This window comes from Hypomesus nipponensis, chromosome 11 (assembly GCF_054491055.1).
Source record: "Hypomesus nipponensis isolate SF chromosome 11, ASM5449105v1, whole genome shotgun sequence".
Classification (NCBI taxonomy): Eukaryota; Metazoa; Chordata; class Actinopteri; order Osmeriformes; family Osmeridae; genus Hypomesus; species Hypomesus nipponensis.
In genome coordinates, this window is record NC_140371.1 from 10,695,922 (window position 1) to 10,711,274 (window position 15,353).

The 15,353-nt window shown below is 46.5% G+C and overlaps 1 protein-coding gene across 1 annotated transcript in view; it reads right to left on the reverse strand.

Annotated features, from left to right (window-relative positions):
• lrmda (leucine rich melanocyte differentiation associated) overlaps positions 1 to 15,353 on the reverse strand; it is a 185,307-nt gene that overhangs the window by 51,272 nt on the left and 118,682 nt on the right. The window contains exons 3-5 of the mRNA XM_084709532.1: positions 12,599 to 12,725; positions 10,870 to 11,009; positions 7,908 to 8,034 (exon numbers count right to left, since the gene is read on the reverse strand). Coding sequence (XP_084565658.1) covers positions 7,908 to 8,034; positions 10,870 to 11,009; positions 12,599 to 12,725 — 394 coding nt within the window. The remainder of the gene's footprint in view (positions 1 to 7,907; positions 8,035 to 10,869; positions 11,010 to 12,598; positions 12,726 to 15,353) is intronic.

The following is a 15,353-nucleotide window of genomic DNA, read 5'->3' on the forward strand; positions in this document are numbered from 1 at the left end:
CAGCAGGCAGAGAATTCAATCCTGCAGCTGACAGAACCCATTGAGCATGTCACTAGATTTTGCATTATACACAAAGCAATGTCAGGTCAGGGATGTGGGCTCTTGCTAGTTATTTGCGATGGCATCTACGAAGGTAAATGACTTGGCTCTCCATAATATGGTCTAGTTAACTAATTTTCTGACAGTGTGCTGCCTTCCTGAAAAACTCCTCAATTTACTGCCTGTCAAAAACATGATAGACTGCATATTTGGTGTCTATTTTTCTTCAGAAAACTGGCAGTCTCTCAACTAAAAACCTCATATCCAATATCCCCCCGCAGTTGGCTGAGAGGGTCTCTAATTCTAGACAAAGAGACATTGGTGAAAATGGACACAAAAAAACCCCGAAACATAACCTTATTATGTTAGACAGCTACCTGGGGAGGACTAGACGTGTGTCATTTCATCCACAAGTTCCCATGGACTTTACAGTAACGTTGCATTCTGTACTTGCGGGAGTGGTGAACGAGCACAAACAGCTATCCGTTATTCTGACAGCCTCCGAGTATTGAAAACCACATAAGGTACATTGTGGCTTGTCATTCTGTTGTCACACACGTGTAAATCAATCACGCGGAGACAAAAAAAGAAAGAAAAAAAAAACACAGAACTTGACAACAAAAAGCCCAACCTTACCGACGGGGTCACAGAGAAACTGAATCCCCTGGCACACGAAGCCTAGTTTTACCTGCCAGAGCACGACCTGCCACTGATAGCGACACAGATGACAATAGCACAGAGGCTGTGTGAAGACTGCCTTAAAGCTATACCGTGTTCCTGAACAATGCTGCCTTACATGAAAACTCCCCCAGCAAGGAGCTCAACAGTGTCTACTTAAAAGTTCACAATGCCGCACCAAGGTCTGTCTGTCTATCCTGCCTTTTCTTTCTTTTTTCTCTCTCTCTCTCTCTCTCTCTCTTTCTCTCTCTCTCCCTCTCTCTCTCTCTCTCTCTCTCTCCCCTTCCTTTTTTTGTGTGCGTACCCATTCAGCTCTGCTGCGGGGCCTATCATCGTCTCTGCAATGACAGTGGGTGGAAACGCTATCTTTCATTACACAAAGTATAAATAGTGTAATCTATCAGACCTGCCAATCAGAATGATTGATTATGGGCTGTCAGGGTGGGAGAGTGACACATTAGAAAAGTTTGGTTAACAATGCCTGTAGCTGGTGCGGGTCTGCTGCCATCCAGCCCAGTGATTAATGTGTTGTCAGCCTGTAATCCCACACCCACGCTTAATGAGGCAAGAATTTATCATCTCTGTAGAGTGGCAGATGTCGAGGGTGGAGGGGGGGGAGGAGAAAGGAATCCAAGAGGCTGGAAACAATATACTTTTTCTAGCCGTGCCTGACATGTCTGACAAGCTTTAACAACCACAAAGAGGGCCTGTGTAAGCACAAACTTCAATGAAGAGGACTCTCAGTTCTGGCGTCCTTCGACAACCTCCTCCCTTCCCTCTCCTCCCCTCCCTCTCCAAAGAGTCAACAACTGCTGTTGAGACCTCAGTGTTTCAATGAAACCTACACTGTCTCATGACTAAAATATTAATTGATATATATATATATATATACATATATATTCAATATATTTAGGAAAAGGCCAAACAATAAGACAAAATGCCAATCGGCAATTCTGCTAATTGGATTCCAAGACTGTGCAAATGGAACCTAAAGATATAAAAAATAAATAGATAATAACGGTAATGATATACTTCTGTTGTCAGGCAACGAAAAATCCAAAGTTGAGTAGAGTAATAGCAGATTTTCAAATCAATAGGGATTATGAGCTGCAATTATATATATATTATTATCAGCATTAGCTCATTATGTTAACTCTAAAACTGTAAACAACAACTCCTCTTATCTAATCAAATCAGAAGAAATCTTAGGATGATGCAGCCAAGGGATGGCGAACATCAAAGCCGACTCCTGCCCTTTAACTCTAATGGGAGAACAGGGCTGTTGATTAACGAGCACGCTTGTCGTAAACCGAAAAAAGAAACAGATAAATAAGGTATCTATCTCTGTCAGGGATCCAAAGTTTGGCTTGGCTGCCGGAGATACTGCCGAGAGAGAGAGAAAAAAAGAGAGAGAGGGTTCTTCAGAACCCCACCAGCTGTCTCTCATTAGGCTGGCAACATCTCTGCGTCACCAGAGACACGCAAAGAAGATGAGCTGTGATTGGACTGATAGTGTCTGCACTGTGGGACTTGCACGCCTGTACTCCGTAATAGCTTGAAGCATCATCTCATAAGTAGTGTAATTGACGAGAGGCAACCGTGTCCTGGTTGAAAGACCAAAGTCTGTGCGGTTGGGCTGGCTCTGTGGGGTCTGTCTAGGAGAGAGGATGAAGGAACGCTATTTATTTATGTCCCGAACACTGTAGTTAACTGACAGTTTGGTTTTGAAAACATGGAAACATTCTATTTTTCGGACTTTTCCTGTGTCTAAAGGAAGTTTTGGAGCAGAAAAATGTGCACATTCCCGAGGGTTTTAACCATATCTGGAACATTCCTGGACCGTGTTCTTCACCAAGAGCAAGAAGGCTATTTAACATACCCAAAGTGAGAGCCTAGTATCATGCTAGAATAGCTATGAATATTCTCCTATGTAAAGAAAGAAAATTGAAAATCAGTTGTCAACGTTTTTGAAAACTTTATTGTTAAAAAAGAATAAAAGGGCTTGACTTTCTTTAGTGGTTAGCCATGGTCAGTTTTGTGACAGGCTTCAAATTAAATGGCAAAACACAAGAGACATCAACACAACAAATGTTTCACCACAGACGGTTTTCTACTCGTGTTCTACGTAAAAATCAAAGCAGCGTAAGGAAAATCTGTATGAACGTGCCATTTCAACTGGTAAAAGAACTATTAAAAACATCTGCTTATTTTTATGCATTTGGCCAAAAAGGGAAAATACATTTATCAATTCTTCCGTGAGGGTGACGTGACACTCGGGTCAGGCACCCCATGTCTCCTCGCTTTGAACGAGGTCGTAAATCAATCCTGGCCCTATTACTTACAATTAAATGTGCTTTAAAGTTTTACAGTGTGTTTATGATGTGGGGTGCCTGTGTGATTGATGTGGACAGTGTGAGTCACTCCCTCTCTAATTGCTGTTGTTCTCCAGGACCGTGACCCCCGTGTGACCTATCCACTCCAGCTGCTGCTAGATCGCTCCCCAGTCCTGGTCCAAACACTGAACAGGCCGTATCTACACATCACCACAGATCCACACACACGGTCAAAAGGACCAAGACAGACTCTCTGGAAAGAACACCCTAAATGGGAGTAAGGATCCGTTTGGTACATTTATACATAATGTGCCGTTACAAGACTTCCAGATATCTCGTAAAGACCTCTCATTGAGGTTTTACATTTTGAACATCGCTTTTCGCCAACGACACTTTCGTTTCAATACAAGGCAGGGAAAACATATTGAATGATGCAATCAACAGAATGCCAGATGTTAAACGTTGGAAACAGAAAACCGTGCACGAGTGTTTGCAGATCTGTCAGTGTGTGTATTTCTGTAAAGTCAAAGCAGACCAGAGATGATTAAGTTTACACATCCTCTACCAGCCACAAGTCTGTGTTGTCCTTACACAAACTTCACCAAGACAGGTGCAACAAGTAAAACGATAGAAGATGAAGAGACAAGTGTATACATGTTTTTACTTGGCAATGAAGTCGGGTGGACCAGTAATAAACCTGCTTCTCTTCATGGTAGTATTTTCACCCCCATTTATCCGGCAAAATGTTTCCGAAAACCTTTTGATGGCACATTCACAGTGCACTCTCAGCCCTTTGCTACGTACGAAAGATTCAGAGAAGTCACTCATCTCCAGAGCTAAGACAAACGTGTCGGTGTACTTTACAGGCATGCCCAAGGAGTAGGGGAAGAGAGAAACATATCTCCCTCTCTTCCCCAGTGAAGTATTGCGTTTCACAACTCCCAACCCACGGCTCTGGGATCACGCTTTCGTTTTGGGGGGCTGGCTCTCCTCTGTGACAAACCTAATGCGAACTGCCGCCGAGTGAAACAGGTTCGGGAAAAAAGAACAGAAGTGAACGGATCCACTTGAGGACTTTCCTGGCACTGTCATCCCCAATTCCATTGCATGGCTGTTAACCTGAGAGCAGAGGCTCATGGGAGCTTGGGACTGGTTGGAACCACCAGGCGACACTGTCTGCTTTGTATTACGCGCAAAGGAAGGTGGGGCAGAACTTGTGTCCCCCGCCAAAAGAAAAACCTTGTCAAGCTCAGCGCCCGGGTGAAATCAAAGTGACATCCGAGGAACTGTTATGCCCGCTGACGTAGCTTTCAGGCTGGGTTTAGTGGAGTGGCCTGAATGCTTACTTCATCCAACGTCAAATGGTCTTGAATGCCGCATGACAGGAGTGAAATGTTATAATGTTGGTCAAATCCGACATGGTTACGACCAAGCCAATGCAGAGGATCTGAAAACGGAAAGCGTTTTGATAGTCATGGCCAGTGAAACCCATGGTTCCAACAACATGTCAAGGCTTTTGTGGCGGGGCTGAGGGAGGTTGGAGAACCAAACCACAGAGAGCCACATGTATTTTCCGAAAGCGGCACTTAGACGGTCCAAATGGCTCTATGTGGTTTAACGCCATTGCATTCCATGACCCCCAAGTCCTCAAAGAGAATTATCACATTATGACATTCCAACACACACAATTTCCCCCAAAACAGCTCCGGGGTTTTCCACTACGTCTATCCTCTGTCATGGTTTGGGGCGGAAAACACCAATAACTCTTCCTGAGTTTACTTTGTTTATTTCAGATATTCTTCAATTATATTCTTTCTCTTTGCATCTTTCGATAGTTTAACTCTCTTGCTCTCTCGCTCCTTTTAAGATTTGCAAAATTGAATAAAACAGTCAGCATCCTTCTGTCCTCATAAAACTATGGCTGAGAACCATCTTTACAGCCGACGGCGTTCACACAATAAAACAAACAACACAGAGACAGCTCAATTACTGTAGCAGCCACTTACAGCATTATAGGCTTCCCAGGCCCACCAGCATGGAAAAAGACAGTTGGGTTACCTGTCCATGCAATATACGGAAATGTCTCTGTTCATTTCTCCATTTCTCGCTCGCTAATACTTCTCTGTTCCGCAGTTAACCAGGCTGTCCATGTTTAGCATGCACATTTAGACTGAAATGCTCGATATTCCCCTCTTGCGGGGAATCATCCTTAATCATCCTGAACGGCAAAACAATAGTTGTCAAAACTTAGCACGTACTTACAAATATTTGTAGCTTTCAGAAAAAAACAATATGTACACGCTCACTTGTGTGAGTTTCCAGAAAACAACAGCATGTGTCTCTCTGGATATGATTTGTGAAACTTGGTAATGATTAAGAATGTATGAAAAGATATGGTATTCGTATTGTATTAAAGCCCATTACAGTTTGATCAGGACCATGTGTTGTCCTGCGGTGCCATACCGTAATGGCATGATTGAAAAGCTGTTTAAAATGTGGTCACACTCAATTCTAATGTGACTCGAGGAGGTCTCCAAAGTTCAACACAGCTTCCTTCATGGCGTGCCCATTAACTGTTCCAATACATCACGCTCAGAGTATGAAACAACTGAACGTTATATGAGCTTTCGAGATTTCATCTACCACAAGAGGGCTTGTATCAACCTGAACATGTACTGCCTGTTCTCATTATGCTGTGAACAGGCCTCGGACGATAAGGCCAGACAAAGTTGTATCTGCCTCCACATTGACATTGAGAGCCCTGTGGTTTGGGAAGACTGCATCACATTGAGCTGGCTTTATTAAAGAAAAGTTATTCTTATGTGCATCTCTTTTTTTATACACGGTTTTGGTTAAATCACTTTTTTTTTAAACATTGTTAGTGACTTTGTTAGAGATTTCGCCACCGCTTTCGGCTGTGGGAGTCGCCTGAGAGACACAGCGACGGCTAATTATCAGCTGCTGTAAGCAAGCTAACTCCCGACGCCACGCTTCGCTGTGATGAGCGACACCCCGCCGCACGACACATCAAAGCAAACACAGATATCTAATTACGCCATCATCCTGCCTTGCGCCCTCGTTTGTTGGCGGTGCTCGTTAATTGGCGACCCGCACTATTGGTCGGAACACAATGGCTCTGCTGATGGAGCAAATTAGAGGCGGGGGGGGGGGAACGCACGCCCCGTCGAGCCCGGTTGTGGCTGACGCATCACGTCTCATTGAACTCAAAAGAAACGGAACGGAAAAGCCGGCGCGACATCCTCGGGCTGGGGCGCGAGACGTCGCCCACCTCCCCGCTGACTCGGTGCGGAGATGGAGAAGGCAGGACGCAGGACAGCCCAGAGACACTGGACGTAAACATCCAAACCTCTTGAAGGGATTAGAAACAGATGGACATGGAAGGAGAGAAAGTTTCCGAGATCCATTTGGGTGTAGAAACCTCAACCTCTCTCGACTCAGACTCGGGCACACACACACACACACATATGCCCCCCCCACACACACACAACATTCAGAAACATGCAATACAATCAGCCGAGTGCACCCTAGCTTCATCTAGAGAAAGACTGAAGGGACCGAGACAATCTTTACTTCAACGCTGACAAGCTTTGTAAGCAGATTCCTCTCAAGTGACTCCTACTTGCCAACATGCATCCTAAAAGTGCTCTCGTTTCTTTTTACATGCAGTGGGTGAACAGTGGGTTCATTCCGCTTCCCTACATCTATCAAGCATGCCAGTCTGGGGTTAAACTATTTCAATCTTCCCCTTTCTTATTTGCCACATTGCCACCAATGATCAAGAACAAAGCTCTTGAGTAGCCGATGCTCAAAGTGAAGAGTATTTTGCATGATTGTCTAAAACGATGTCCTTGCACCCTTCTTTTTTTTAGGCAAGTGTCGACACACACTCATCTCCTGTCTCACTGGCTTTGTTGTCCTGCCACTCTGGGTCCATGGGTAAATCCCACACTCCATCTCCCAGACTCCTCGGCTCTGGGGAAGGGGAGAACAACTCCCGCGTGGCCCAAAGACTGAATATTTAACGGCGCTACAATTAAATGTAATCAAATCTTACAAAGCTGTTCCTCGACCCCGGCCCTGAACAAGTGGTGGAGGGGGGAGGAAGGGAGGGGGTGCCGGGGGGAGAGGTCTCAGAGGTTGAGACTCTATGAAATCCCAAACTCTAATTAGTCCATGTGAACCTAAACGAGGGTTGGGGGTTGGGGGCAGAATAAGTGCATGGTTCAGAGATAATTAAGCGGTGGTGGCCGGCGTGTACGTGAGCTGTCACTTCGGTGGCCAGCGCTGTCACGCTTGGCGATGCCACCGCGACCGGACAGCCGCCCGTCGACTTTGATCTGGGGCTCATGCATACGGAATGAGGTCAGGTCGTGGTCTCACACACACACACACACACACACACAGACACACATACAGACACACTCTGGCAGAATTATTCAAGAGAGGCTTGGTTGAGAAGGACGAGGGGTCTTGTAAGAGCCACTGTTCAAAGGGCTATGGTGTAGAGCCCCTGCATGGGGAGACTGACACCAACATGCACAGGAAGAAAAGAGGGTACAACAAAAGAACGGAGAGAGAAAGAGAGGGTGGGGAGGGAGGGAGGGAGGGAGGGAGGGAGGTACAGCAACCCCACCTCTTAGCTGTCCTACCCATACACATTTCCCCAGTCAATTGCTTGAAAAAGTCCCCCCCACCCCCTTTCCTTCCAATTAGTCTGAATAGATACTCTTCTGAATGGCACAGTTTTGACGGATACAGTGACTGCTTTGACCAGTCCAACAGGCAGCGGAAGGTGGGCAGTGACACACAGCCTAAAGAGGAGAGGCCCTGACTCACCATGTCTGACTTGGGCTTGACCACCTTCATGAAAGCCCCTCGAGCCTCGGCCTCGTCCACCTCCCCCTTGGTCACCCTCCGGCTGTCCAGGAACCTCAGCGTGGGCAGCTTGTGGAGAACAAAGTACCTGAGGGGGGGGGGGGAGACGCCGCGTCATCACACACGATCTGTGGGCGTCATGGTACAGGGAAGGTCTCCAGCACAAACAGACACAAAACGATATTGTGTTGCCCCTTCCACTCTTGTACTTCAAGAAATATGAATCCTTTCCAAGTGGAGATATGCTAATCAAATGAGCGAGATTTCAATTAGTAAACCCATCAGCAGGGGGGGGGGGGGGACGACATATGAAAAGCTGTCTTGTTTACTAAGTACAGATTTAATGTTGATGATATCTCCGTGTACGTAATAACCTTCAAAGCGGAGAAAAATAAGGACAAAATAAAAATAGAACGAAAGGAGATACGCCCCATCTGCCAAACTGTCATCCCGCCAACATCACAGCTATCTCTCTAAGCTCTCACGCTCTCCATCTTTCATGGGGGGGGGGGGGGGAGACAGAGAGAGGGAGGGAGAGAGAGAGGGGGGGGAAAAAAACGACAGGAGATAATGGTTGGAATACACAGATGACAACAGATCCTTTCACTGGCAGGGCAGGGTGGGAGAACCCTGCCACTGAACAGACACACAGCACATAAGTGGAGGGTGAGGAGGGACGAGGACAGGGTGATAGACGAGTCCCACGAAAAGCTCTGTGTGACCAAACCACGAGGAGGATGACTATGACAGAGAGGAGGGCAGACGCTGGACCGGGTTTTCAGCACCCTCGGATTACAAGGAATTAAATGATCCCGTTTGGAAAAGGGCCTAAACATGTATATGAAGATACAGTACCGTGTAATTGCACCAGGAAATAAATAATGATTGCTACAACTACTACTAATCATAATCAGAAGTATCTATATTATATACAAATATAAAACGTGTATTTATCCATGTAAATATGGCAGAATAAGGGGGTACATGTAGCTAGTTTTGTTCTGGATGGACTGTCGTTCCCCGGTGCCGTCTGCACCGCGCGCTTCCTGCTCTGGCTCATGTTGATGACATCACCCTGATGAGATATGAACATGCCCTTGGGAGAATGCAGAGAGGTCATTCTCCGTAGTCAACCCCACATCACAGGGTCACAGCCAGTGACAAGGTCCTGTCAGTAGCTCTGGATATTAATGATGGAGCCCACACAGGAGGGGAGGGGCGGAGCCACCACAGGGCGCACACTGTAAAGTATGACACACTATATTTACGACACTGCAGGTGAACGTTGGCAGGACGAGGAAAAAAAACATGGGCCGCTTTGTTATGCAGTGGAGTGGCGTTTTAACCGGTTGGCTTCCAAAACATGTCTGGGTAGCCATCCAAATATGGCTTCAGCATTCTTCCCAGAGTGCACAGTAGCTGCGTGATGACGAACATTGAACTAAAAATACCGTCCGACTCCAACCTGTGACACAAATGCTACTATGGTAAATAATAAACGTGTCAATGACTTTCAAGATTACGAGTCAGCCTTTGTTGACATTAGCTGCGCATTATTCCCTGAATGAGGATTTATTATTTATACAGTCAATTTTTTGGGTCATGTATTTATCATGTTTGAGAAGATAGACTTGCGTGACTACTGGCTCGGGTGCAGAGGATGGTGGTGGTGGCTGGAACCCCTCGGGCCAAACTGTGAATCCCAGAACTCTTTGATCCATTGCCGGAACCAGAGATCTGAGACCCTGATTATGTCAGCCGCGACAAGATGTCATCACGGAGGCCAACAATAGGCTTTGTTACCGGGGCGTTCCACCGTTACGGGTCAGACTTCCTCCTCAACGCAGAGACACCCCCCGGTGTCACAATACGGCTCATCTCGACCACCACAGTGAAACCGTACAGCGATGACGGTGTTCTCTCTATCCCCGTCACACACACACACACGTTAAGAGTGTCTGTCTGTGTGTGTGCGTTTGCATCGGTGTCAGTGGACTAATTGAGCCAGCGAACAGCGAGAGAGATGGTGTGTTTCCCGTGGGTAATTGAGAGAACCCCTGTCCCGGGGCAGAGGGCTGGGGGTATGCATTGCCCTGGGCCAGTCCTGTCACGACCTGCCTGCCGCCTAACCGTGTCAGACATGAAATCTGCATCCCGCTCAAATTGATGCATTACTATGTGACACATGATGAATATTACATCACAGGCCACAGACGCTGTCAGTCAAAACAGAACGCCGTCCCTCAGCACTAACACAAGCATAGGAGGAGAGGGGGAAGGAGGGAGGGGGGGGGGGGGAGAGAGAGAGATAGTGAGAAAGAGGGGGGATGACGGAGAGAGAGAGGCCCTCTAAGTAAAAGCTAGGTGGTAAATGATTCATACCCAACACAGAGTCAGGAACAAGCACTTAGAGCTCAAACAGACAAAAGAGAGCAGGCGCTTTTTTTTTTTTTTTTTTACCTCTTATCGCATTTCATGTAAAAGACCCTGACAAAATGTGGTCAGATTGCATGGCTGAAAGAGTGGCTTGGTGTGCGATGCATCATCTCCTCTTGTAAGGCAGGGCAGTAAACACTCATTTGTGGCAGTGACTAGTCACACATGAAATCCATTTTGCAAAACAGAGTGTAGAGTGGGGTGGCTTCACAATGCTTTTAGTGCAACGTGGTTACATCTACAATCTAGTCGTGAGATGTCGAGTCCTTATTCTTGCCGGAAAAATACGTGTTTGAACTGCGCTGGAATATATATATTTTTCAAACAATGTTCCAGGCAAAAACAATACATGTAAAAAAAAAAAAAAAAAATCAATAACAAGAACATTTTCAAATAAAAGAACACTATGTACGTACAATATGTACGTATACACACGCAAAAAAAAAAAACCCTGACATCAGTGTGCGACGTCACCTGACGGACTGACCTGTATCTCTGGTAGTCGTCCTCGTCCTTGTCCAGACTGACCAGCTCGTTGGGGCAGGCTTCGTTTCCCAGCAAGCTCAGGTACTCGAGCGCAGGGGCCTCCTCAGCCAAGTGCTCCAGCAGAGCCTCGATATCAGTCAGGTGTCAGAGGTCAAGGATCCGGCGCTGTTAATTACATTAGCATTTACTGCCCCGCAACCCCTCCCTTATAGGCTACCCGACACCCTTTATACCCACAGTAAAACATGTTGCCGTCACATTTACCACCCGGGCCAGGGCTTTGTTTGAGTGGACAGACGATGGGGAGGGGGGCATTTAAGGCTCTGAGTTTGGCATGTTGTGAGTGAATTTGGCTGTATAGTTCCTCAGCTCTCCTCCTCTCTTTCATTCTCTGTCACACCCATTCTTCTCTTAGACTCTCTCTTCCTTTGCATCTCACACGCCATCTCTCTCCCTCGATTACTTTCCCTGTCTCTCCCTGTCTCTTTCTCTCTCTATCCCTCTTTCTATCCACTTCTTCCCTCCTCACACCATCCTGGTCTCCCCTTCCCTCTCTCCCTCACTCTCTCTCTCTCTATTTCCTCCCTCTCTCTATCCCATTCTCCCATTCTCCCTCTCTCCCTCATTTCATAGGTGGCCAACTACAGAGCAGTGACAACATGATGGATGCCCCGTGGTTCAAACAGTCCGTGATTCCCAGCGTCGCGCCGATGGAAAACTTTTTGGGGTGAAATGTGGGGGGAAAGAAATAACAAACAGCCCGTAAGCAGTCACATTCATCACTAATACATTCACTTCATTGGAAAATGGAGCACTAACGTGTCAAAATACAACTGCACTAATGCAGCGCTTGAGTTTTAAAATGGCACCGAGCCGGGGACAGGATGTACATAATTGGCCTATTAGCATGTGCAGACCACTTCACAACCAAACTCGGCTTTGAGACCCTGACGTGTCGTTCAAGAAGTATCGGTTTAAATGCCGACCGTGCAGGTAAGTGTCAGCATCATTAGCCCATGTGTTGATGTAGCCATGCAGGGGGAAAAAAAATAAAAAATACAGGACACATTGTTAAACTTGCACTCAAGTTAGTTCACTCACATTTACCCTGACTGATCTGAAGCAGCCACACCACATTTTGATGATGTGTCTTGAATTGTGTGTGTGTGTGTGTGTGTGGCGGTTTCAGGTCAAGGTTTACTAGTAGGCCTAATGAGAGACAAAGGAAAATATATTTTTTCTGCTCTGGAATTATTACTGGAATCCCAATCTTTTCCATCTATTGTTTTGGGTCAATTCACTGGTTCCAGCTCCCAGATGTTGACAAACAACAATGTTTGTGTTTCTCAGTTAGACTGTAAGCCAGTTTGGTGTTCTGCCTGGAGTAAAAAAAAAAAAAATGGATGACATGTCTTGCCTCTACGACATCTCATGTTGAATGTCAAACGAAAGACTAACTCCTGCCTCGGTCTCCACTAGAGGTCCCTGTGGCTCAGAAACAACGTCTGCTTGGGATGCTGTCGGTCAGTGACAAACACCTCTCTGCTATATTCGATGTACTTTTAAGTTCTCTACAAATGTCTCAGAAGAGTCCTGCCTCGTATACAACAAAGGACCAATTACATTCACAGTGACTCATGGAAGTATGTCGTCTTCTGCATGTGCTCCATCAGGGAGAGTTGGTGTCGGGAAGTGATAGTCGGGGAGCAGTTCCTTGCTCGGAAGGATATTTGGTTCTTATTGAGTGTCATGGTGTGGAGGTTGGGTAACCTGGGCAACCGGAGGTCGTTTCCAAGCAGATTGTTGTCGACGACGAGCTCTTCCAGCTGAGTGAACGCTTTGAGGCCCGCCAGTGACCTGCAATGATAAGGCAACAGGAAAAAAATGATATGGCCTTAAATCTGACCAGCCTATTATGGGGAGAATTAAATAAATATTTCAGCCTCTTTCTTTCTATTCCACGTCTGGCTGGGAGAGTTTGGGGCCTGTCAGGGGTGGAGGGGTGGTGGGGTGTGGGGAGGGGGGTGAATGACAAGAATTAGTGGTGCTGTGTTCCCCTGGCATGGCGATGCATCGTTCAGCCCCTGGCAGGATGAGGGATGGGGGGTCACTTGTGAGTAGCCAGGATTCAAAACAAAAGGCTTCAGAAATGCGGCGGGCAGGATGAATTTGTCAATGTCTTGTGCCTTGAGGCGCCCAGTTTCGCCTGACCCTAACCCTCCATTCCCAAGACAAATCACTCTGTCACAGTTCACCTTCACTCCCCGGACACAAATTTAACTTGTCATCCATCATTTTCACAGCGGAACCGGAATATGCTCTCACAATCACAGGGCGAGCGGCAAAGGGAAACTTTTGCAACTCTTCCGTGATGGGGGCCAGTTTAAGGTTCTAACACCAAAGACTATCAGCTGTTAGTTTTTTTTTCTTCCTTCTTTTTTTCTTCGACGCCATTTTTTTTTTTTTTTTATAAAGCACTGCAGCACCCCCCTACTCAACGGACCCTCCTCCTTTAACACACACAAGCGCATAAAAATGATGGAGAGGAGTGTTCAGGGTAATGTTAGGGCCTTGCAAAGTTCAAGCCGTTGGAAGGTGCACAAAGCCCGTATGTGTGTTGTCTAATCCTTCACACGCCACCGGCTGTCACCCCACCATGTTAATGTGTCCTGGGTGACTTAATTGACATTTACATCTGCCAAGACCTGGCTTGAGACAGACCATTGAGAAGGAACTGGATCAGCTTGTCAGACAACCCCACTTTGACGAAAAGTATTTCTTTTTTTAAAGAAGTATTTCAACAAGGCTTGTTTTATGTATTTTGTTTTTAAGTTTAACCGTTTTACCGCCACGTAAGCAAAACAACTGATGAAATGCTTAATAGTTTGTAGCCATCAAGACAAGCTCCAGGTGTATGCAACCAGTCAGCACCGTAGCCCTGTGTGAACTGATTGGCCTTTTGCTCTGGATAGTGTCTTTATACACACGGAGCCAATGAGACAATGTAAACTCTAACACTTACCAAGATGTCAGCAAATGGATGGCAAGCAGTGCTGGTGTGTGTGTGTGTGTGTGTGTGTGTGTGTGTGTGTGTGTGTGTGTGTGGGGGGGGGGGTTATGTGACAGAGAGAGTGAGTGAGTGTGGGTGAGCGAGTGGAAGGAGAGTCAGAGAGGGAACACACACACACACACACACACACACACACACACACTGGCCACAGGAAAGGAGCCAAACCACAGGGCACGAAGGACAAAGACCACGGAACGAACAAACAAAACACAGACATACAAACACGGTGCAGTCACTCTGCACAGAGTCACATCTGACTGAAAACTCCCTACGTGTGTGTGTGTGTGTGTCAGGTCTGCAGTCCCGTGGGTTATGTTATTAGCTGCTCGGTTAAAGGGAGCCTCGTGGCTGGGGTGGAGGGGGGGGGGGGGGGGACTAGGGGTGGTTGGGGCTTATTAATTGTTGTGTTCATGTCACCACTGGCTGATTTAATCAGTTAAATTCACAGCCAGGGGAGAGGCAAAGTCCCTTCTAGCATTAACTACAGTAAGGGGAACTTTAATAGTCTGCTACTCTCTCTAGATTTCCCTCTTTGCGAACACCCGCATTTGGTTTCATTACTTGAAAGGGTTGTTTTTGGTGTGCTCTTGTTTATGTGGTGCTCGGAGAACCAACACGGTTAGTACTGTCAATGACGTCGCCTCCCAATGTGAGCAGCGTGCCTTGTTTTGATGAAAACCTAATGAGTGTAATTGAGCTGTGTCCCAACGCTGAAGTGATTAGGCAGAAAGAACACCGAAATTGTAATACCACCGGTTCCATTGGATTTACAGTGCGAGAGACTGGAGTAGGGAGAGGCAAAGAGACCCAGCGAGCCAGAGAGAGAGAGAGGGCGCGAGCACGGGAGGGAGAAAGGGGGGGTGACGGAGCGAGAGACGGTAGCTTTAATGAGGTGCAGTGACGAATCCTCTCCTTGTTAAGATAATTATGATCAGGCTCATTGTCAGACCTCATACTTCACCCTCGCTGTCTTTACTCTAGGCCTACCACTTAGCCAGGGTTAGCTCATTGCCATACATCACATACACTGTGTGTGTGTGTGTGTGTGTGTGTGCGGGCATGTGTGACAATCAGTCGTAGCAGTAATATTAGAGCTCTGGTGTAGAGATAGAGAGAATAAATGGTTAAAGGCAAGATTGGTATATTTGGCAAACCTTGCAATCTTTATTCGCGTTTAATAGTATTCAAACCATAATATCCCACCCTGTCCCCTCAAAGCCATTCTCCTTAAACCACATGAACGCCTGACTGCCGGGAGGTAGATAGACAGACAAGTAGCCCGGCCAATCATTGCATTCCGTCCGAATGCCGTCCAATCATTAAGGTCGGTCTGAACTTTATGATTGGTCATGTTTATTACGGTCCTGTGACGCCCACGTATATCGGATTGAATACATTTTTTCTGTCAAACCTTT